The sequence below is a fragment of the Scleropages formosus genome, chromosome 15, assembly GCF_900964775.1.
Source record: "Scleropages formosus chromosome 15, fSclFor1.1, whole genome shotgun sequence".
Classification (NCBI taxonomy): domain Eukaryota; kingdom Metazoa; phylum Chordata; class Actinopteri; order Osteoglossiformes; family Osteoglossidae; genus Scleropages; species Scleropages formosus.
Window position 1 is genome coordinate 14,567,897 of NC_041820.1, and position 24,235 is coordinate 14,592,131.

Below are 24,235 nucleotides of genomic sequence, written 5' to 3' on the forward strand. Positions count from 1 at the left end.
CTACCCGGCAACACAGGGCGTAGGGCCAGGGGGGGAGGGGACACACCCAGGACGGGACGCCAGTCCGTCGCAAGGTACCCCAAGCGGGACTTGAACCCCAGACCCACTGGACAGCAGGACTGCGGTCCAACCCACTGCGCCACCGCACCTCCTCTTCATTCAAGGTACTTCTTTATTATATCACGTTACACGTATTTGAGAGTTTGCTTATGACGTGATTATGTAGCGAAGGTGGTTTTCCTTTTAGTGACACAGTTCGCTTCGCTTCGCTTCGGTTCCCGACCACGTCGCACTCGCCTCTTCAGCTCCCCGAACGGGGAGAATGAGAGAGAGAGAGAGAGAGAGAGAGAGAGAGAGAGGGAGGCGCTTGGGATGTTTTTCCCAGCAGACGGGCTCGGCGGGGCCGCTGAGGAGTGCAGTGACGGCCCATTTTTCACCGGGGGTGGAATCGTGGCTCGCCGTGCTCCCGCTTCCCACCGCTCCGTAGTATGACTGCGCAGCTGGCTGCGGACGTGAATACTGCCCATTGTCAAGGCGAAAGCGTGTTTTGAAACGGAGTCGAGTCAGAAGGTGTGGCGCGCACGGATGCGCTAGAAGTGTGCGTCCCCCCCCGCGCCGCCCTCACTTGCAGTGTCCCACCTCCACATGTACAGGTCCTGCGCGCGGCGGGTTTCTCGGGTGTCTGGTGGTGTGTGCGCGCGCGTCCGCCCGCGTTCCGTAACCACTGTTCTTCGCTTCTTGAGGGAAAACACCACTTTGCAACCGGACCTTAATGTATGTGGATTATTAAAGTCCGGGTTAAAAACGGGCGGTTTCTTCATGACGGGTGAGTTTAATTTTTTTCTTTTACTGTTACAGCCGTAACTCGCCTTTTTCACGGGGTTCGTTGCGGGTTACTTCCTCTGTGCTTAGTTTAATTCTCACGTTTTTGCTCTCTAGTTTCTGGAGTGTGTTATGTGTTTTTATCATCATGATAAAATCATGTGCTGTGTGTGTAGTCAGTGATATTTATGACCATTTCCTACATTCCTTGCATGATGAAGCGCGTTCGCACGGGTGTTTTGTGGAAGTATTTCGGGTTAAGATAGACTAGTCGGAGTGTTTTTCTCTGGAAAAAAAAGTTGTGCCCGCGAAGAGCAGAATGAAGTGACAAAGTTTGAAAGTTACTGATCTGCTGCACCGCGCTCTTCTCTCAGTCTGACCGCGCATCTCCTGATGATCTCCCGCTCGGATTCGGAAAGCCTGAGCTCCTCGTCACTCGTGCAGTTTATCGTATTAGCGGGATCATGGAGAAGCATTTATGTCTTAACACGTCTCGATCGTCGCGAAAATCCGTCGTATAGCGGCGTTATTGCGGGGAATGAGCGTGTTCGGACAGGCGCCGTGTGTGTTTCGGGGCCGTATGACAGCTCAGCTGAGCGCGCGGGGCAGCGCGAGGCGAGGCGAGCGAGGCGCAGCTCGGCTCGCGCGTGGATCGTGTGGGGACACCGAAGCGGGGACACCCTTGTCCCGATGTGGACGCTCCATCGGAGTCGCTGCGTGGTTTTCCCAGTCTTGTCCCTCGTGTCTCAGTCATTCGCTCCGCTGTTATCCACCGGCGGCACGTGGCCAGCTCAGTTTTAAAGCTTTTTTATTTTAGGAAGCGGGTCGAGGGAAGAGAGCCGTTTCACTCCCGAAAACCCGCGCCGCGGTCCTGTCAGTGGAAGTCCGCGCGCGTCAGAAAAAAGCCTCAACTAGCAGTAGTAGCTCCGGACGACGTGGCTACACGAACTTGCTGTAAAAACTGTCATGCGGTCACTTTTATGGTACTCGTCACTAAACTTGTGGTGTTTGTTGCGTCGGTCGTGTTACTTAGTTTGTTTCGCGTCTCCGGTCAAGCGTGTTTCCCACCAAAATCGTCGTGTCTTTCTTTCACAAAAATAAACACGGAAAACACGAACATTCCTGTTTCTGGAGGTTCGTCCCGCCACCTTCTCTTCCCAAACCTGTTATCCGAGCGACGAATACACAACATCGCGGAATAATTAATATAAAAAAAAAAAAAATGTTTGAGACATTTTGACACGAATCTCGTGGGGCTGATCGGAGTCCCCGAGTATTAAAAAAAATAAATAAAATAAATGGTAACTAAACACGTGCTGTGCCTCATATTACATTATTCCTTCCTGCAGTCACACCTTGAGCTTGGCTTTAATTTGAGTTCAAACTCATTTTTGACGCCCTTTTCTTTTTCTTTTAAACAGCACCCTTTTCCTTTACTTTAGTCCTGCATTTTGGATGTAAGGCCGATGGCTTCATTATTTTGGAATGCCAGCAATTTCCTCTCAGTGGTTTCTCTCTGTTTAATATTAGACCAGCATTCAGTTTATAGACATAAAAGCATGACTTCATTTTCCAGATGCATATGTAATGTAGCACTTAAATTGTGAACAGATTTTGAGCAGATTTCGCCTTTAACTGTTTGTGTTTGTATTCATGGCCTTTTTTTAATTTCCATGTGTTGATTATTTTAAGATGCAGAATATTAATTTTATTTAGTGCTGTTTTTCTTGGCTGTTTTCCCCCTTTTTATCATCCCAGTGGTCCAGGATGGTAGTTCATGACTCTTTCTTGGTTACCTCAGATTTACTCCCGAGTTTCGGTCTCCCTCAAACTCGCTCCGATTCTCTTAACAATTGTGTACTTCCAGAAGTTACTGTAGTCTGTATGTACAGGAGTAGCCTGCATATTTAAGGTCAAATATTTTTACAGAATTCTTCTAAAAGATGTCCTGTTTGGGATAAGATGATGAATGCAAACATTGATATGTTTGTTGTCTCATGGAACGTGTCTGGGGTTATAATTTGGATGGGAAAATTACAACGTGACAATAGTCCTCTTGAGAAATTGTCAATACTTTTGTAACAGCTGTTAACCACAAAAGTGCAGAGAGCTTACAGTAGTTTTATTCGTGCTTTCTATTATCTAGAAATAACATTTAGAAGGATGGAGCTTATCAAAAATACAAACAAGGTTACATTAAGTTCAATATACAGGTTATCGCGAAGTGGTTATGCATTAGGGCTTTCTACTAGTCTATTGCAAACAAGATGTCATAAAAAAATGATGCCTTGGACAGGTCTAACCTACCTGCAGTATGGTACAGTAACGTGTTTGCCCATAGTTCTCAGATGGTAACTAATCTATTGTGCCATACAACTCATGACGCTATAGTTTGGCAGCATCACAATAAAAATTCAGTATATGAAAGATTTGTCTCCTACAGTACATAAGTAATAACTGTATTGTAATCGAGTCACTCGTGGTATTGCACTGTTATTTTGAGATGCCTTTATTTCTTATTGTTGTCTTCATACTCTGCCCTGCGTTAGACTGGCATCTGGTCCAGGATGCATAGTGCCTTACACTGTTCTCCCCAGGATAAGCTTCAGACTGCCACAAACGTGAATTAGATAAGCGGTTTCTGAAGATGGATGGATGGGTATCTTTTTTTTTGTATCGATGTCTTGTACTGCACCGCTGAATGCTTTCACACATGGCTGGATGAAAAAAGATGCCTAAAGAGAGCAGCACTTGTTAGGATTGGGTTCAGGTTTAGCTTGTGAAGGAGGAAAAGGTAAGGAACCAGATGTGCAAGGAGAAAAACTCAATTTGCCAACATGCCTTGCCTTACATTTCTGTGCTGTGTGGTTGCATTGGTTGCACAGCTTGGTCTGACTCAGATCGCATTTCTTCAACTTCAGAAATGTTTTAAAGCATGTTTTTACTGAGAACGCGTAGGTCTAGTAGCTCATTTACGTTGGCTAGGGAAATGTTCGCTATGCTTTAACCTGTAATCAATGCCATAATGAGTCGGTTCATAGACTAGACCCTTGTTGTTCAACAGTGCTGGAGAACTGTGTCCAGCAGGATTTCCAGCCTCCTCTTACACCACAAATCTCAGAAAATGAGCTAAATGGGTGCAGTCGAGGCAGCAAGCCGAATCAGGTGGTTCGCTTTATTGGTGGATTAAAACCCCAGTCGGACTGTGGGCTAAATATTCCTGGAGTCTCTTGGATTTTTCTGTTTGAATGTTTAGTTAAGAGCAACGTGATGCTGTATTTTGGATGTATAATTATTGCATATGCTTTCATTGAAACAAAATGCAGAAACCCTCAACTTGCCAAAATAACATTAATTTTGCGGTCGTTACCTATAACGGCTTGTCCGGTGTACGGCTGCGGTAGTGCAGAGACGATCCCAGAAACGCAGGGCTAGTTGGGGTGTGCCCTAAATGGGTTGCCAGTCCATTGTAACCTAACAGTGTTTTTAATTGGAATGTTTTGTTGAATTTCTTTTGTTTTCTCAAGAACCAGTTATGTGGCTAATCCCGGGATGCTTTGGATCCAGCTCTGAAACCACACAGATTTCCCTAGAGGGAAATGGCAGTGAAATCCAGGGCAGCAAATGGAAAATACAGTAGTTCTGTCATGGGTCAGTAAAGTTCAATCTCGGTGTCCTTGATGTAGGTATTTAGAGACCTTTCTTGCAGAATACGTGGTGGTGCCAGTGATACAGATCACCCGCGGCCGGTCTTTTGTAGTAGCGATCGCTGCACTGATGCTTGTTGAATTTATATTGACATTCAAACCATTTAACTGATCTGGCTCATTTTGCCCAAGGCTGCTCTTGAATATGAAATGTTGAAATGTTAGCCTCATCTACATTAATTTTTGTTTGTGGGTAACACTATACAATGCATGTTATGTCTTATTTGTGATGCATAATCATCCAGTGGAACTTGGTTTTTTTTTCCCCTCCATTATTGCTAGTACATTGAGTTGAAAGCCATTGTTTCTTCAGCAACAAAATGAGGGAAGCACAAAAGAGTTATGCATGGTACATTAAATTTTAAGAGGTATTCTTCTCTAAAGCGTTGATGCTTTTTGTGTCTTCTTCCTGTGTTCCTATTGGTTAATGGGGAAAGGTGCCTGGGTGTCCCTGTCTGAATGCTGGGTTACACATCAGTTGGCCCATTACTGAAATCGATGCTTTCTTTCCGCACTGTGACTCAGTTCATCTGTGAAATTCAGTTGTAGTACAATATGTCATATATCTTCAGATCCTCAGTTCATTCATCTTTACTTTCACTTTGTGTAAAAAGCTCCCATCTTATGATCAGGCCTGGCTGCGGCATCAGCAATTAAGGCATGTGCGAGGTGTTGACGGCACAAAAATTAGCCCGGGGCTCCAAACGTATTCCGTTAAAAATTTCAGCCTCTGCTTCCCATGAGTAGCAGTCGTTGCTTTTGTCTTAAAAAAAAAAAAAAAATTCTTGTGGAGACAAGCTGGCTTTCCAACCTTTTATGAAGATTGTTCTCTCGATCTTCAAATTAATGGCTCGCGTTGAGGGCGGCACTTTGAGAATATTCAGCAGTCTCCTGAATTCTCGCTTTTGATGGTTTGGGAACCGGCTCTAGTGGCAGACGGTAGCTCAGTTCACATACAGCTAGCTTGGAGGCATTAACCATTACTTTACCAGACAGCCGTCAAAGATGACATCGTATGCTTACAACTGCGATTGCCCGTAAACACAATGCTGTCTAAGGCGACATGGAAAGTAGGATGTCGTACGTTAGAATTTGAAAAGCTCGGCTGGTAGTTCTGGTTTTGAGGTCGGTATGGAAGAAGAGTGCAAGTAGGGTGCATTGACTCTCTAGGAGCTCCCTGCTAAGTACTTCAGCGAATGTCCTCCGTTGGTACGAGACATGCGCCCGCAGCATCCTTCCTGGGGCATACGTGACGCCTTTCCCCGTTTGTGCCAAAGTTCTGTCCTTTTGCCACAGATATTCACACATGATCCCGATGGTTTGGCCTTAGGCAACATCCTTCCGGATAAAGTTTGCAGCAGCCTTACCTGGAACGGTGCAACACGGCATCCCTCACAGCTTGTGTCTTGGGCTTAAAAGCTCCGCTTAGTAACGTGATGCGGAGCTTATTGTGGCACTGTTCCAGAGATAAATTTCCCCCTCCTCACTTCTGTGAACTTTCTCCATTGTTGATTGCAGTGCTCTCTTGCTTTTGCCCCTATCTCACACTATCTGGTCTTGGTCATATAGTCAAAGGTCTTAATGTCTCCCCTTGATGCTTGCTTGAACAGACCATTTCACACGCCCACGGACGTATGAAAATCCGTTTGCAAGGCTTGAATTTGCGGAAGGGCTGCGTTTGTCACGTTGTAATGCTTTTAGTAGCTACGCAAGTCTTTAGTTTGCAGTTTGTAGGTTGCGTGGCTGTCTGGATATAGGACCCTAAAATGTGCTAACGGTCAGGCTCTCATTAACACGTGCCGATACGCGATACGTCTTTGCGCTGGAGAATAATCATTAGGCAAAAGCCTCCATTCTTTGGAGTGAATAGTCTGCTCTCTGGCTTACTCATGCACCGACAGCGAGGAATGCGGAGCGGCTGTGCGTTTTGTAAGGGAGAAGGCCAAACGATGCGAACCGTGGCTGCGAATCCTGCTGGAACATGTCTGGATACCGTGTCGGTTGAGGTGTGTGTAGCTGATCTCATTTTCCTGTTTCCTTCTCACCTGGTTGCACGATGCCAAGCCTCTTTAACGTCTGACCTTCTTGTAAAGGCGATGACTAGCATAAAAATAGTTTTAGGAAATCAGTGCTGTTTGGGGATGTTTTTATACGGTTATTAAAAAAAAAAAAAAAAGCAAACTTTTGTAGCTGGTTTCACCGTTGTGCTACGGCATTGTTTTTTTTAACGTAGGGATTCGTGTCGGCTGAACTTAACAGCAAAAGTACAAACTAGAGCGCTGAAGCGAAGCACGTGATTAAGGGTCGAGTAAAGTTTGACTTAAATACGTGAATTGGTACAGTTGAGCCATATTTTATTAAGATTCAGATGAGTTGATGGAGCAAACCATATTTGCCCTTAAAAAGCAGCGATAAAGCTCGTCCCTCAGTGTCGTAGGAAGATCGCTAGCAGTTTAAAAGCGGCTCGTAGGTTTGTAGCCGTTATCTCTAAGGTTGGTCATTACAGGCTGAGGCTGCAGGTTCGGCTGCTTCGAAGATGCTCGGCTCAGGAATGCTGTAGTGCTGATAAGAAGTAGAATTGCAAAAGTGACAAAGCCCACACGCTACTGCTCTAAACGTATATAAGTCACTGCTTGGTTGAATAGGGGTGCGGTGGTGCTTGGGGGGCCTTGTGATGGACCGGCGTCCCGTCCTGGGGGTGTGTCTCCCCCCCCCCCCCCCAGCCTTGCGCCCTGTGTTTCCGGGATAGGCACTGGTTCGCCACGACCCAGATTGGGACAAGCTGCTTCAGACTATGTGTGTGCGTGTGCTTGGTTGAATGCACTTGCCCTGTTGGATGCAGAAATGCTCAGATCTGGAAAACAGTTGTTTCCTGGTTTGTGTTTCTTCCATGCAGATGGTTTTAAACCTCAATCATGTTGCAGAATGAATTTCGTGGACACAGCTGTTCTCGGTGGTACGTTGCATACGGTACTTTTCTCTGCTAATCTTCTCCCGTTTCCTAACTGTGTGTAGTCCTCTATTGGCTGTTGCTGATCGCTTGTATAGTAGCAAAATGTTTTGAGGATACATGCACCGTATCCTTCCTCCATTGCCATGGATGTAAAAATCATACGCAACGGGCCGAACGCGACTGCCAGCCGCCGCCTCCTGGCTCTCGGCAGCTTTCAGCGTAGAGATGCTATAGAGCAGCCCTGCTGATCCTCAAGAGCTTTACACCAAATTCTTGTTTCAGTCTGTGTTTTCAAGCGCAGCCCTCAGAAATAAGCTGTTCTAGTTGTCTGGTCAGAGTGTGCTTAGTTGCCACAATGAGACATTTTCACTGTCCTACACAAGCTAACAAGTCACTGGGGGTGATGCACAAGATGGGCTCTTAAGACCGGAGCTGAGCAGCCCTGCCGTACAGGACATATTTTCCCCTCTGGGCAGTACTGATCGACTGGTGTGGGGGAGGGGGGTGCGGAATGCCCATGTGGCTCCACTTCGTCCCACCTGTTCCTGGCGCAGCCATTAGGAGCGGGTCAAAGTGATGCTGTGAGTAAATGGGAAGCAGACTGGTGGCCTGATATCTGTTTTCACTGGGGAGTCCAGCAGGAAGGGTGGGGTCGGGTGGGGGGTGCACTTCGTACCAAATGTCCTTTTAATACAACCTTGTCCTTATGCTCTCGTTGGAACTTGCCCGTCACTAAAAATCTTGATGGAAAGTCAGTAAGTCAGAAACGTAAGAAATGATGGCGTAACATCGGGCTTGGTTCATCAGCTGGTTTTCTACCGTCTATTCTATCGTTTTTTAAAAGGGTGTTTTTAAACTGAAAATTCGTTTTATAATTGCGTACGTAATTATGGCCATGGCGTTGGGCTGTTAATTTTTTTTTAAAACATTTTACATTAAGAATGTGTTTTTGAATGGTAATCGTGACTAACTCTTTGTCACTGTCGCGGTCGGGAGTGCAGTGCTGAAGGTGTGGTCAGAGCGGCAACGTAAAGGTCAGTGATTCACGTCCCAGAGGAGCCCTGCTGTTGTACCCTAAAGAGGAATTCCTAGCCTGAATTGCTCCGGTGAAACGTCTAGCTCTCTAATTTGGCTGCAAATGGTGTTTGGGGCGGGGGGGAAATACACGATAACATGAAAGAGAACGTGATTTACGCGAGTTGGCGCCGTCACTGGGCTGGTAGCTTGGCGTCGAGCCCGTATTTTACACCTCAGTTTACCTACGGCGAATGCGGTCTTGACGAGTTAGCTTTTCGAGAGGAAGCATTTCCTTTGTGCGAACCCAGAGGACACCCACCCGAGCGCTCGCTGTAACCGAGGCCCCTCGCGCTCCGGTGTGCAATCGGTCGTACGGCGTGGCGCTCGCGCTGAGGGAACCCCGCAGACCGGTCGGCCGCGGCTCTTCGACCGCTCGGGTTTAAACGTGCGGGGTTTTCCGTCGGTCAGAACGTGAAAATGAAGGGTAATGGATTTTTTTTCTTTGCCGGCAGACGCTTGGAATTACGTCCTGCGCCGCGACGTTGCGGCTGACGCTTGCGACTCGGACGCTGGAGAGGCAGGGAGAAGCACGGCGAACGGGGAAGGCCGCTGCCTTGAGGTTTCCAGCCATTGCATCATGTTACCAGCTTTATAGTACAAAGATGCATCACTGGGCTCTGTCAGAATGGACATCACACGCCCAGTGGCTGGCTTCAGCTCTTCTCATCTTGCGAAGTGCAAGTAAAATGTGTCCGGTTTATTTCTTTATTTACCACTAGATGTTTCGAGGAGGCCGCTGGCGCGGTGGGTTTGGCTGGAGCCTGCTCTGTGGTTGGTCTGGGGTTCGAGTCCTGCTTGGGGTGCCTTGTGATGGACTGGCGTCCCATCCTGGGTGTGTCCCCTGCGCCCTGTGTTGCCGGGTTAGGCTCCGGTTCGCCATGACCCTGCTCAGGACAAGTGCTTGTAGACTGTGTGTGTGTGTGTGTGTGTGTGTGTGTGTGTGTGTGTGTGTGTGTGGATGTTTCTCCATAACAAGGCAGTCTTCTCCTGAGGTCAGTACGGTACACTGCCCTGATCACCCTACTAAGTGAACTACAGTAATACCTCGCCCTACGTCGTTAATTGGTTGAAAAGGGGCACGACTTGAGTCGAAAAACACCGGAAAACGAAGTAACCCCTAAAAAAAACCTATTTAGACCCCCTATAAACCCCTAATAAGCATTCCCCTTAAGTGTATACACTTCAATTAATGCTAAAGTAAAGAAAAAAACAAAAAAAAAAAAAAATTCCAAATAAATGGCAGGTAAATAAGACACTTTTTATTTTTAAGCTTTTAATTTATTTTATAGATTACAATATATTTTCTGTATTTCAGCATTTATTTTATTTGATTTTACACTTTGTTGTTTAAGTTTTTAACAATTTTTAATATTTTTGGCTGACCGACGTAAAGTCGCGTAAGCCGACTGAAGACTAATTGTATTTTTCCATATATATTAACAAAAAACCGTCAAAGTCAAAATCGATGCAACACGAAACGACATAGGTATTACTGTTTTTCCTTTTTTTTGTTTGCTTTTCGAGTCCTCCTTGCTCCACATCTCATACCTTTGTGGTTTTTCCTGTTCCGCTCTTTGTTCCCTCTTCCCCTGCGATCCCTCCATCGCCCCTTTACTGTCCCGTGACTCATTCTGCCGCACCCTTTTCCAAGACGGTCTTTCTCGTCATTAACCTTATTAGGTGGTCAGTCTGACTCCTGTTTTTATTTTGACAGAATGGTGAACTTGGTCTGTGATCACATTTTTCAGTAATACTTCACAGTACCTGCCTTTGAGGAAGTGGGAAAAACTCTTTAACACTGAACTTTTCCTTGTTTACCTTCAGTGACACCTATTAATAATACACCGCTCTATTTATAAGGCTCTGGTGGGCAGCAGGCTGTGTAGTGGCTTGAGTGTCCACCTTGCACACAACGAACTCGGGCTCAAATCCCATCTTGCGCACACACATCGTCTGAACCGCTTGTCCCATTCGGGGTCGCGGGGAGCCGGAGCCTAACTCGGTAACACAGGGCGTAAGGCCGGAGGGGAGAGGGGACGCATCCAGGATGGGACGCCAGTCCGTCGCAAGGCACCCCAAGCGGGATTCGAACCCCAGACCCACCGGAGAGCAGGACCAGGTCCAACCCACTGCGCCACCACATCCCTGTTAAATCCAATCTCCTGTTAGCAAAATATATTAAATTTAATTAATAATAATTAAAATAAATTGCCCAAAATACCATTGATCACACTTTGGGACGGTAAAACTTACTCGGCTGTTCAAAAAGGGGTAAATAATTTTAGGTAGTTCAACACGAGAGTTACTTCGGAGAAAGGCATCAGTTAATTTGAAATATGAACATTTATCCATCTTTTTTTCGCAAACATATCTTGTCTTTACAGCCCAGACTTGGGTCTGGATTAGTTTATGAAGACCACTTATGAGCAATCTCGGAGCCCTCTAGGAATTGGTACAGCCCCTACATTGCGCTGTATACGCAGAAGAATGTTTTGGTGTTTTGTGTCAATGGCTAATTCATTCTGTGAAGGGAAAATACAATTTGGCCCTGGAAACTTATGCAGTAAACGTGTTCAACAACTTATAGCCCAGGGGAAATCCTTGCGTTGGTGTCTTTACGTGTTGGGGGCGGCCCCTTGGCCTACTTTGCACAGTGTTTTTGACATTTTTTGGTTTTGCTTTCATTTGGGCATATGGATAAAACGCACATAATGTCTACAACCGCTTGTCCTTAGTGGGGTCGCGGCGAGCCAGAGCTTAACCCGGCAACACAGGGCGTAAGACTGGAGGGGGAGGGGACGCACCCAGGACCGGGATGCCAGTCTATCACAAGGCACCCCAAGCGGGACTCAAACCCACCACACAGCAGGCACCGGCCAAAACACTAGAATAATGAAATACTGGCTCTCACACACACTGTCTGAAACTGCTTGTCCAAGCAGGGTCATGGCGAGGTGGAGCCTATCCTGGCAATGCAGGGCACAAGGCCGGAGGGGGAGGGGACACACCCAGGACGGGACGCCAGTCCGTCGCAAGGCACCCCAAGCGGGACTTGAACCCAAGACCCACCAGAGAGCAGGACTGTGGCCCAACCCACTGCGCCACCGCATCCCCCTGGAAAAAACACATTCGTTAAAAATATATATATAAAAAAATTTTTTTTTAAAAAAAAAAAAAAAACTCAACTCATAATAAGGGGCTGATTTGCTGAACATCATGGCCTACACTATGTAAGTTACACAGTGGTGAGCTCAGCTAAAAAGGCTGCGTTGGATCAGAGAATGCTGCTTCAGGGTAATGATCCTGGTATAGATGCCAGACTCCAACAGAGCTATACAAGGGAAAAAATTAATGAGAACCTCAAGTGGTTAAGTGTGCAGTTGTCAAAAGACGTTCGTAAAGGCCTTCCTCCACATGTTTGCTAACGGATCACTTACTACTTTAACAGCATGTCTCGCAGTGGTCCTGTTGATAGGAATGCTGTAGTTTGGCAGCAGCTGACAGTCTGGTCCAAAGGGTTTCTTGTGGTGCTCTCTGTATTCTGGTTTCTCTCATAATTGCGCTGTTGATTGAAATCTTTTGCGGGATGAAGTCCGTGACAGCCGCGCCCTGGGTATTGCTAATATCCCATCGACGTTCTGCAAGTTGACGACGTATCTTTCGAGCATTCTCGATGGCATTTCATTCATTTTCCAATTTAAAAAAAAAAAAAAAAGTTGGGTTAAAGAAACTACCATCTGTTCGTGTCCTTATAAAACATGAAAACAGGAGTTATACTTGAAATTATTCCAATTTTTTTTTCCCCCCCCCCGCTTCATTTAAAATGAGGAAAACAAATTGTGTTGGTCAGTTTTTTTTTTTTTTTTTTTTTTTTTTTTTTTTTTTTTTTTTTTTTTTTTTTTTAAATTTAAAATGCATAGTATTACATTAAATCATAACTTAGTACTTGCTACACTGAATGACAACTTCCCCTGTTAAAAGGGCAGTAACGTGTATGGAATTAGGTCCTGCTAACAGTTCTATTTATAAGCTGCGTGTGTGTGTGTGTGCGCGCGTTCATACATTGCTAGGTCACGCAAGAACTGAGGAGCACAAATATTTCACCACAGATCGTCTCCATCAATCTACAGCGCTACCACCTACTTCAGTCAGAGCTGGACCTTGCTGGGGCGAAAGTCACTGTACGCGTTGAACGTCCCTTTCCTACGAGCCCAACATCCGCTCGTGTGTGTGGATCCGGAGAGCTGTTCTTAAGAAACTGTCCTGGAGTTTGGCCGGGGAAGCGAACGGCTCCACATCACTAAACTGATTATCCAGCGAGGGGAATCGGGAGGATTCAACCTGTGGATATTTTATTTTTTAAAAATTAACCCCTTCCATGCTGATACTGCAAATTAGCATCAGCTGGTAAGTATTTTTCCTACCGGTGTTACTTTGGCCCTGAAAGGGTTAATACAGAAGCAGAAGCTTGGCGTTTTGGGCTTGTTGTTTGGAATAGCCTGCGTTGCTCCAGATGCAGCAAGTGGGTGAAGAATTCTCATAAAGCTTGTTGCATACATCCCGCAACCAGGCCTATGAATCCATGTCTTTTGTAATGTCTTATTCCCTCGGCGCTCGCAGCCACGGTCCGCGTTTCTGGAAATACGCGCTTCCGTGTCGGAGTCCGCGGCCGCACGTCCTCGCGCGCCGTCGGATTCTCGAGCGCGCACCCTGGCGGGTTCGGGGCACGTGGAGACGGCGTGGTGGCCCACATGTGCAAATCAAAAGGCTCCATTGTTGGAATGAGAAGCAGATGTTGGTGTGGAATTCTCCTGACTGCAGCACTTTTTTTTTTTTTTTTTTTTTTTTTTTCTCTCTCTCTCTCTCCCCCCCTGGCTGTGCTTTTGAGTGCGAGCTCCCCCTCGGTCTCTCTCGCTTTCTCTCCCGCCCTTCTGTAATTGGCCGTCAAACGTGCGTACGGACTTTGACTGGCTTCCGTGCAACGCCGGGTGCCGCCAGGGCAGTCGACCCCACGGCCCTCTGGCCTTTCGCGTGTGCCAAGCCGGTAGAGGTGTCCCGCTTTGCACTCGCGTCGGACCGCGCGGTGCATCGCTGCCGCTCGCTCGGTGCCACGTTGACAGCCTGCACAGTAAGCTGCTCCAAGCTGGGGTGAATGGCAGGAAACGGCCCCGCGGCGCTGTGCTGGATCGCGATGCCTCGCCGGGAGAAGGAAGCGAACGTCGATTAACCCATCCTGTTCCTGAGAGGAGCCGTCCTACCGTTGAATCATCCGGAGATTGTGCAGGACGGGGCGCTTTCGTAAAGCGCCCGTATGCCTCGGGTGCTCCGACGTGTTTTGACAAGCTTTAAAGTGGTTTATTTTACTCCTTTTCACGATGCCTGATGCCGCAAGGGAGGCCCAGATGGGAAAATCTTATAAAACGGTATGATTACCGAATTTCTGTCCAGTCAAGCTCATATTACTTCCGTCACAGCTATCGTTGCAGTTTTTTTTTAGTTCTTTTCCTTTTTTTTAAAAAAAAAAAAAAAAAGAGAAACTAAGAAAAGACTTTTCTTTTAAGGCATCTTGGGGGTGTTGTTCCTCCATATGCAACATTGCCAAAACAAGGGATTGCTAGTCATTTGTTTTAGTGTGGATGCGCACCTCTCTTAAGTGCTGATCTTAAATCTGTGCATCTCACAATCTGTATTAGCACGTGGAGGAGAACATTCTACCACGAAATGAAATTTAAGCTGCTGTTCGTGTATACCGTATTAGCTACTGAACAACAAGATTGCCTGAAGAACAAGAAGGTTAGTAACCCTGCGGTGAGAATAGTGGAATTTGAACATGCCAAGATCTCAAGTACACTTCGCCAAGGGAAAAGTCGGCGAATCCCTCAAGGCCCTTCCGTGCCGTTATCGTGTACCAGCAAGCTCTTGAACGAGTGTCGTCTTAATGGTACTCTTTTGCGTGAAGAAATCGCCGTGATTTCATTCTGCTTTTTTTTTTTTTTTTTTTTTTTTTGAAAATAAAGCCTAGCTATGCATGTGAACAATACATGTATTGGAAGACCTGCTGAGTAACTGAGGTCTTCGTGAGTCTCGCTGAACAGCAGCCTGTGCCTTCAAATGAGCTGAGTCACCAGCACAAACGAGTACAATTTTAAACAGTCTTATTTGCTAACGGCGGCAGCGGTAGCGAGTAACACGCGGCGTCCCGAGTCGTTGAAAGCGTTCGCTGTTAAAATCGGTCAAACCCCTGTAAGTGTAGCTTCCGCTTCATAAACATCCTCGTGCTAAACTAATAAAACGGCAAAATCCCTGATTGAAGACTGCTCGTCTCACTTCGTGTTGTAACCTCAGGTTGAATACGCACGAGGGTTTGCGTCACGCTGCACTTGTTTTGCCTAATCCCGGAAGTGTAGCCTTGTACGTGGGTCTAGATCTATGAGGAGGGATAGCTGGTATAACTGGTAGTGTAGTGGTTAGAGCTGCTGCCTTTGGACCTAGAGGTCACAGGTTCAAATCTCACTTCCAGTGGCAGTATCCCTGGGCAAGGTATTTGCCCTGAATTCCTCCAGTTAAAAAGGAATTACCCTGCTGTACAAATGGATAAGTAATTGTTGGAAGGTTAACATTGTAAGTTGCTTTGGAGAAGGCATCAGTTAAGTGATTTAATGTAGGGAGGAGGTCTGCATGGGCCGAAGGGGCTCATCCAATTGGCACATTTCACTGCCGGTCAACCTCTATTCTGTCACACTGTGACTGCAGTGCTCTAGTAAGGGGGCAAATGGTGGTGGGGGAGCTCGGGAGCTGCTTTACTCTGCAGGCGGCAGGAATTTAAAGTTTCCCGGGGGCGGTGTGACCCTCCCGGAGAAATCCACAAGTCACGGTGACCTGAGGTGTGTTTGAAGTTGGAAATTGGTGGGGTGGGACACTTGTCTTATTGCGTACTTCTCGAGTTGTTGTAGACATCCAAACCTGAAAATAGTTGTCCCTGAAGCTTCTACCCCCACTGGATTATAGGTCATGTGAAGCTTTTGGCATCTCCTAATTGTAACCAAAAAAATTGATGGGGATTTTATGGGTTTGAGTGTGCAAGCATTTTTTTTTTTTTGCACAGTTCCACTTTATAGGCTGCTTAGAATTTCAGCATTTTCCTCAAATAGGTCTGCGTGTCACACCACAAGCCATCATCTGTAGTCTCGGACTGAACGCATGAGGACATACAGTATTAATACTGGCGTATTGTTTCCTTTAGAAGCCTTTTATTGGTCCTGCGCCCCTTTTGTGGTGTGATGGATGAGCTGTTTTATCTCTTCTTACCTGTGTGAATGAGCATGTAATAGTCACTGTATATGTCTTATTAATCTTTTTTTCTTGGGAATTTAAGGGCTGATCTGAAATGTGAGCTGTGTGTTGCGGTAGTGTGGGGACTCTGGACACCAGACACCTACAGATGCTCTCACTCCCTCGGTCAAAGGCACAACCCTGACTCCTTGTCTGGTTAATCTCTTGTTGGGTCGTGTGGTTTGTACCATGATGAGGGGGAAACGACTGCAGAACACAAATATTCTGCTGGAAACGCACACACGCACATGCTGAAGCCACTTGTTCCAAGCAGGGGTCGCAGCAAGCCAGAACCTAACTTGGCAACACAGGGCACAAGGCTAGAGGGGAAGGGGACACACCCAGGACGGGACACCAGTCCATCACAAGGCACCCCAAGCTGGACTCGAACCCCAGACCCACCAGAGAGCAGGCACAGGCCAAACCCGCTGTGCCACCGCACCCCTCTGCTGGAAACAACGGCACAAAATCCCCTGTAGCAAAAGACCTCAGTAATTCAGGGATTTTGCGGTATCCTTATGGGTCATGGGTGTGGGAAACATGGTAAAACGCAGAAGTGCTGCTAGAGAAAGACGCCTCCTCCAGAATGAAGCATGGCATATTCACACGCCTCTACTGTATTTTAGCACGCATTACCAACTTCGTGATACATTGCCGCACTGTCTTGTTCCATCTGTGTTGCAGCGGTGCCATTTTTTTGAACCCTCACGCTCCCGTGGTACACCGATCCTGAGCAGTCATGTCTCGATGTATGTCGTTTGTTGTCCAGCCCGGTGTGTTAAAGAATGGTGATTCATAATCCGTGACACGCGGTAGCTGGAGCCATGTCCCATACTTTGATTCGTACTGTATATGCAGCGTGAAGGCGGTTTCTCTGCGTTCTGTATGCGTCGAAGGAGGCTTTTGGGCCAAAGCATATCTGTGTTATGTTCGAAAATACTGCAGTGAACGCATCTACAGCTCAGTGTCCTACTTGCTCTTCTTTTCACTTTCTCACCTGCCAAGTCTATTTTAATCTTCTTAAATGGCTGTGCATCCCCTTTTGAGTAGTCGTAACTCAAAAACCATTCAGTTTTTGTCTTGCTCCCAGTAGTGTAATGAAGCGCAAGTAGGCGACCTTGTAAATGCAAATCTGGTGGGTTTTTTTTTTTTTTTAAATGTGGATTAATTCCTGAGTCCCCCCGTTTTATCCAATAACTTCTAGACCATCTAGAGCGCTCGCAATTCTCTCTTGTATTTTTACCTTCACTGTGGTGCATGAGCCTTAGAATAACTCTTTTAAATAATGGTTTCATATGTCCTGTTTTACCGGATGAGATATTTTAAAGGCATAGTAAGTGGATTCTCTCTGACAAAAATGGGTAAGTTGAATGGTGATACTTTCATGGTAATTGTCACGCTACCACATGGAATTTGGCGATACCGCGTTTCTAAGACTAATCCAGGTTCGACGTACAAATCTAGAACCTCTGCGTCATTGTTGGATTTATTAGGGATCCGCATCATATTTATGAGGCATTTTTACTAATGCTTTAAGCTAGAACTTTTCCTCCCAGTGTTTTCTTTGCACTGTGTATTACTTTTATGGGCTGCTGTCGGTGGTGATTTAGCGTTTGAGACGAGTGAGCCGCACATTCGTCATTCCTCCGTACCTTTTGTGAATGTGTCAAATGGCCTCATAGCCCAAAGTATCGTTTTACTTTTTTTTTTTTTTTTTTTAAAGTTGTGGTAGAACTAGTTTCACCGAGCTGCAGCGTGTGCAGAGCATCAGTAAATCTCATGCACTCACTAATGTCCTGAATTCTTGTGCTTTATTGTCTGGCAGATGGGTTTTTTTTTTTCTGGAAAGGAAAAGAACACCCACCAGACATTCGCCACACACCTCTATGTTCCGTATGTTTACTTTGATGCTTTTGCCTTTGTGCAAGTGTTTGAAAAAGTTTTTGTTCTTTCAGCCGTCGGAAGTGTACGCTCCGGCACTTATGTATTTCTTTTTTTAATGGAAATCAAAATTCCTAATTGTTGCTGCCTAAAGATTCTGAAGGCTGTGATGTTTGAGACAGGTCTTACACACACACACGTAAAAGTGTGTGTGTGTGAGTGAGAGTGTGAGTGAGAGTGTGAGTGAGAGTGTGAGTGAGAGTGACTGACTGATAGCTGTCATGCTCCATGAAGGTTAATATAGAAATGTGATGTCATGTTTGAGGAATAATACCCTCCCACGTCTCTCCTCAGCTGCTCAGCCTGGATGTGCTCCTGGTGCCCTGTCTGTACCCTGGTACGTGCCTTCTCGCCGCAGTGTTGACGAGTCGGACGCCGACGCCAACACCGATTTCTGTCCGAGTGGCTGAGAGAGGGCGCTGAAAGGGCCTGGTGTCCCCCCCCCGGACGAAGGGACCGTCCCAGACGGATGAAGATGAACAAGCTGAACTTCCACAACAACAAAGCCATGCAGGACCGCCGCTGTGTCTGTGTCTTCCTTCCCAACGACGACACGCTCAACATCATTGTGAACGTGAGCGTTACGGACGACAATTCGTTCTTCGTGCGGGAATTGGCTCAGCGGAAATATAGCAGTGACTGTTGCGGACCCCTAGACTTGAGCTCTCCTGAAGTATGTAGGCAGCTGGCAGTGTAGTGCGTAGGAGCTGCTGCTTTTGCACCCAAAAGTCACAGGTTCGAGCCTCACCTCCAGCTGTAAGTACCCTTGAGCAAGGTACTTATCCTTAAATTGCTCCAGTAAAAATTGCCCATCTGTATAAACGGGTAAAAAAATTAAGTACCTTAACATTGTAAGTTGCTTTGGAGAAAAGTGTCGGCTAAATTACTTAATGTAACGTGTCCTTTTCAACGAGTCTTTGCTCTTACAGTGACACGTACAAGCATAGTCCAGTCAACGACAGGTCGCATTTCGTGGCGTTCAGTCCTGTCGCGTTAAACTGCCACCGTGTCGCTCTAGGTGAAGACCTTGTGTCAGGAGCTGCTCGTCCAGGTCTGTGACCTCCTCCGTCTTAAGGACTGCCACCTCTTCGGACTCAGCGTCATTCAGAGTAAGACGCGCCTCCTCGTGCTTTGCCTTTCGTCCGGTTAAAATGGGGCGACGGCACGAACCGTACGAAACATTTTTTTTGAAACCCTTCGATACTTTCCTTGCCGTCTCGCTTCGACGAATGTCGGATGGAATAATGCTGCGCGCGGTTTCCTGAAAAGCGTCTGAAAAGTTGAATTCTGCTGTGTGCCCCCGCGGTGATTTCTGCTCTGAATCCTCGTGCTAATGTAATTGCTTTCTCCAGAAGTCGGAGCGAACGCTGTCCGGACCATTGATTTTTAGATGGCTGTGCCATCTGCGGCTGCGCTTGTGCTCTCTCTAGTCAAATTACCGCAGCAGAGCTGAAACGGACGCTGCCCAGAGACGAACCGTGGCTTTAGGGTGTCGCGGCAGCGCCACGGTGACGCTCGCCACGGTGTCGGAGCAGCGTGTTCGAGCTTGGGTTTGACGCGGGCTTAGGGCGTATGGAGTTCTCATGCTCTCCCAGTGTTCGGTCGAAACACACATACAGAAGGGGGCAATAATAAACTGCTTCTGTACCTGCCCTCACCATGAAAACCACACTTGGCAGTTGCCATGAGTCAAATTCCACTTGACAGCAGTTGCCCTAACCCTCAGATTACGCACAGACATTTGTAAAGGCCTGCAAGTTGCCGTGATAGTTTTTCCTGCCAAGTCGTGTCCCACCAAGACTGACTGCCTGCTCTGTGAGGGTGTAGAAGAGAAGCGTAAGAAAGCCGGTCACGGTGCTTGTGTGGAACACCTGGGTGGCAGATGAGCTACTTGTGCACGTTCACCAGGAGCTGCTGTTTGAAAAGCATTCCTTTGCTGCTTGTCTGATGGGTGGAAAATTGCAGGACAAATAGTAGACAGCTAGTCTACTACAGCCCCTCCACCCCACACACACACACACGCACACATACAGAGGTCAAGGGGTCTTCGGTCAAGTGAGTGTCCAGGCTGCCAGTCCTTGTTCTCCTGGCCCTGGTCACAAATCATGTCCTCTCAGTGTTAATTCAAAAAAATTCCCCCCCCGCCCCCCTCCTCCTGTTGACTGCATTCTCATGAAAATGTTAAGGGCTAGTACACTAGTGTATTAATGTTCTGACCTTTTTTGTAGTTTTACACTGTACAAATTGCCTTCTATAAAATGCATGTGCTAATTTACATGGTGATTAATACACAGGATGTTGTGCACTGTCAAAGTTTTATTGGGGGGGGGGGGATCACTGAACTCAAATCATTGAAAAGCATCCCCATATGTTCTGCAAGAAATGGTTTTATTTTGACTTTTTACGACAGTGTTGGCACTGAGATTCACCTGGTTCCTCTGTCTGGCCTCAGACTGGTTGTGTGGAGTGACTCGGCATTTTAACCGTGATTGTTGGATTCTTCCCCTCCCCCCCCCTCAGATAATGAACATATTTACATGGAACTGAACCAAAAGCTCTCAAAGTACTGCCCAAAAGAATGGAAGAGGGAGGCAAGTAAAGTAAGGCACAGTTATTGACTGTAGCTTACTGATGAGTAATTTATATTGATAAAATGTATCCAATAACTAAATTACAGCCTTCTGTCCTATACTTTACTGTAAAAATAATTCTCCTCCTCCTGCAGGGAATTGACCAGTTTGGGCCACCGATGATCATACATTTCAGGGCTCAATACTATGTTGAGAATGGAAGATTAATTAGGTAAGTAAAAACTGCAATCGGATACTCAAGTGCTTTTTGCAAGCAACCACACCGGATGGTCTTGTAATTAAGGAGATGAATGTCAGCTTTGGATTTTTTTTTTTTTTTTTTGCTTTTTCTTCTCCTCATTGCAGTGACAGGTCAGCCAGGTACTACTACTACTGGCACCTTAGGAAACAGGTACTGCTTTCCCAGTGCGTTCAGAGGGAAGAGGCTTACTTCCTGCTCGCTGCCTTTGCCCTCCAAGCAGACCTGGGGAACTTCAAGCGGAATAAGCACTTTGGGAAATACTTTGAACCCGAGGCCTACTTTCCCCCGTGGGTGAGTACTCGCCCGCACCAGGCTCCCGGTGGCCCGCGGAGCCGAGTGACCGATATCCTGTTTCTAATCTGATGGTCACTTCCAGTAAGGAAGCGGGCTGTTTGGACTGGAAGGATGTTGCTGTGTCGACACACAACCAGCATGCTTTTTTTTTTTTTTCCTCCTCCTCCCCCCTCAATGTTATCTAATACCATTCAGATGCCTTTTATTGGCACTAATGCCATTCGTTCATTGTTCCCCAGCCTTGTGTTGTGAAATGCACTTTTATTTTATGAATAACTGTGTTCCTACAGTGTGTGTGTGTGTGTGTGTGTGTGTGTGTGTGAGAGAGAGAGTGTATATGTCTGAGATTTGTTTCTGGTTATTAAAAAAAATCTGGTATATGTATTTATATTTAAGCTAGTAATGGTACATATTTCTCCAAAGCGATTTACCGTGTTAGGCTTGTATATCGGGTAAATCATTGCAATTACCTTATGTATAACGGTGGATAATCATTACTTGAGTATTTTAGGGCGAGTACCTCGATGATGGGTTCTACAGCTTTAACCATTACTATAAGTGCTGTGTTTTTGGTTAGCTGTGATGCTGCACTTTGATAGTGCATTGAGTATACACTGTTGGTGTAACGAACCACAGGGGTGTCAGTGTAAGTGGCTTATTAGGGCCATGTAATGATCTGCAGCCGATAATGTGTGTGAGTGACGGGGAGTGTGTGTTCCACTGATGTATGGATGAGTGAGTCGGTGTAAGTGGTGTATCTAGCAGTGTAAGTCACCGCGGTGAATAAGGTGTGTGGGCTGGTAGCACTACATAGAGTTCATTGGAAGTCGCTTTGGAGAAAAGCGTCTGCTAAATAAATAAATGTAATGATCCAACTGTTCCTGTTCTGCTAGAACATCTTGTATTACCTTTCATACGTCATCCTCGTATGCGACAGCCTTCGGTGACTGATTCACTGCAGTCTTGCCTCTACCTGTGCTAAATTTTAGTGCAACTCCCTAAATAAAAACATTAACTTGGGGTTTCTGCACATCTCAGCCAGTAAAGGGTGACCTGAGGCAAGGCTCTGTTACTTGTTAGTTGCGGCTCGTGATTTGCGAAGGCAGCTGGTGCTTAAATGCTGTGTAATTGTTTTCTTTGTACTCCAGCAAGTTTATTTTTAAGACAAAGCGTAAGACTCGCCCTTGAATTCAATTTAACTTTTAATAGAGAATCTCCATTAAAAATAAGTTGATCCAGGAAAATGTTTAATCCTTGGCTGTGGAAATCAGCCATGTAAGGTTTTTAAACTAGTTTATAATGGGTACGCTAACATTTGAAAGATTATTACCGTATTGAAAGGTATTGTGAATTTATCAGCAAGCATGGGTGTCAGATGGCCATCGTTGGTTACATTCATACTATTTCAGGTGAGTATATAGAACATATATACAATATTCTGAATCAGACAGTATGAGTTAAGACTAATTTGTGCCTTAAAGCTAAAGAATGTAGAAAAATACAAGGAGCTTTAACTGAAGATAAAGTGAAGCTCTTTTTAGTCTGCGAGAAATTTGTATTCCTTCAGGCAAAGCTGCTGTTGATTTAAAAGTGCACTGCTTCAAGTTGGTTTGAAACAAACAGGATTTAAAATAGCTGCAGATCCAGAAATGCTTGTGTGCGCGCACACACACACACACACACACACACACACACACACACACACACACACACCTCTCTCTACACACAGGTCCCAAGTGCTGTTCCAATGTGGCACAGGAACCCCTTTGAATGGTTCTCATTAATCAGTCCGGTCCAGTCCAGCACCTTGAGAGGCTCTCATTAGAAGGTGGGAAGAGGGGCACTTATTTTTATTTTGGTCCCTGGAATTGGCCCGTGTGGCCCCGCTCCGCTAGGGACTCGCACGGCAGCGGTGGACGTTCTTCCCCGCCCGGCTGATTGCCCCCTTTTCCTGTGTTTAGTTCTCGTCACGGTTTGAAGGCAGCGCAGGAAATGATTGTGCAACTACGAATCGCAAATCACCCCGTGTGTCATCAGTGCCTTATTCTGTACTTGACCAGATTTATTCTTGAGAAAGTCCCTCGGCCGAACTAGTTGCACCCTATAACCTGCTCGGTCTGCGTAACGGTGCTATCCCATAGTGACATCCGAGTTCAGTCTCGCAGATGTCTCCTCTAATAGCGTTTTGTTGCTGAACTGGTAGATAATCCAAAAGTGAGCCCAGCCGCCCACCTTAAGAGCTGTAACGTTCCTTCCTCGGCTCGATTCGATGGCGCGAACGTCTTAAATTCGAGAATCTAATGCGTCGGTGCCTGGCTCACGCGGCACCTCTCAGCCTGCAGGGGTTTGGTTCGAACTGCCGCCGCTGTGAATGAGCACATGGTCACCGCTCTCTGCCTCCTTCCTCAGGTGATCGCCAAGCGAGGGAGGGACTACATCCTTAGGCACATCCCCAACATGCACAAGGACCAGTATGCCCTCACCGCCTCGGAGGCCCACCTCAAATACATAAAGGAATCGGCCCAGCTGGACGACGTCACCGTGCACTACTACCGGCTGTACAAAGTGAGCGGCGGGGCCCCGGAGCCGCTGCGGAACTGGGAAGATTCTGCCGTTTTCGGCAGCTGTTCCTAAACGTGGTTCTCGTTCTGACTCTCGTTAGCCCACGGTTGTTGAAACAGGCCCTCGGAGTGAGAATTATTAAAGCCTTTGTTTGTGTAAGCAGTAACGTTGCCCTCTGTAACGCTATTACTCCTTAGAGAAATTGTACTTCATGCAGAGATTTGTGTGTAGGAGTAGTTCGGGGGTTAGGGTTCTCATTCTTTCCCACCTTTGCTTCTGCCTGCAACAAACTCCAAATGTCTCCTTAGTTGAACGCGGTGACCTTTGAATGCCGAAGTGGTACAACTTCATTTCTTGCAGTGTTCTCAGATCATTTGGCATTCAAAGTAGGGAAATACATACATTTCCATTTATTCTTAGTGATGCAGTTCCTTGTCAGGCTTCACTCTTTCATTGTTTGACTAGCTGGACGTATGTTTCGGATCACGACAGCTTCCTTCCTCAACTCCAGGATAAAAAGGAAGTCGAGGCCTCCCTGACCCTGGGACTGACCCTGCGAGGCATCCAGATCTTCCAGGTATGGAGTCGGCAGCAGCGTTTAGCGAATGTGTCCTCATGTCTCCATTCAGGCTCGCAATGTTTTCCTGCTCAGGAGTAAGTTTTGGGATGGGTTCCGTTCGCGACGTTACGTACGGAATTTCAGCTGTGGGCTGTT

The 24,235-nt window shown here is 46.5% G+C and overlaps 1 protein-coding gene across 4 annotated transcripts in view; it reads left to right on the forward strand.

Moving 5' to 3' along the window:
• Window positions 1-424: 424 nt before the first annotated feature.
• Window positions 425-24,235, forward strand: part of frmd6 (FERM domain containing 6) — a 29,663-nt gene continuing 5,852 nt past the window's right edge. For 2 of the 4 annotated variants that reach the window (XM_029258339.1, XM_018727672.2), the window contains exons 1-8: window positions 425-826; window positions 18,127-18,406; window positions 18,851-18,941; window positions 20,353-20,432; window positions 20,558-20,634; window positions 20,769-20,955; window positions 23,368-23,523; window positions 24,032-24,097. In XM_029258339.1, coding sequence (XP_029114172.1) covers window positions 18,302-18,406; window positions 18,851-18,941; window positions 20,353-20,432; window positions 20,558-20,634; window positions 20,769-20,955; window positions 23,368-23,523; window positions 24,032-24,097 — 762 coding nt within the window. In that variant the 5' untranslated portion in view covers window positions 425-826; window positions 18,127-18,301. Of the gene's footprint in view, window positions 827-12,947; window positions 12,967-18,126; window positions 18,407-18,850; window positions 18,942-20,352; window positions 20,433-20,557; window positions 20,635-20,768; window positions 20,956-23,367; window positions 23,524-24,031; window positions 24,098-24,235 lie in introns of those variants that run through there. The other 2 variants (XM_029258341.1, XM_029258340.1) reach the window with 2 other exon arrangements.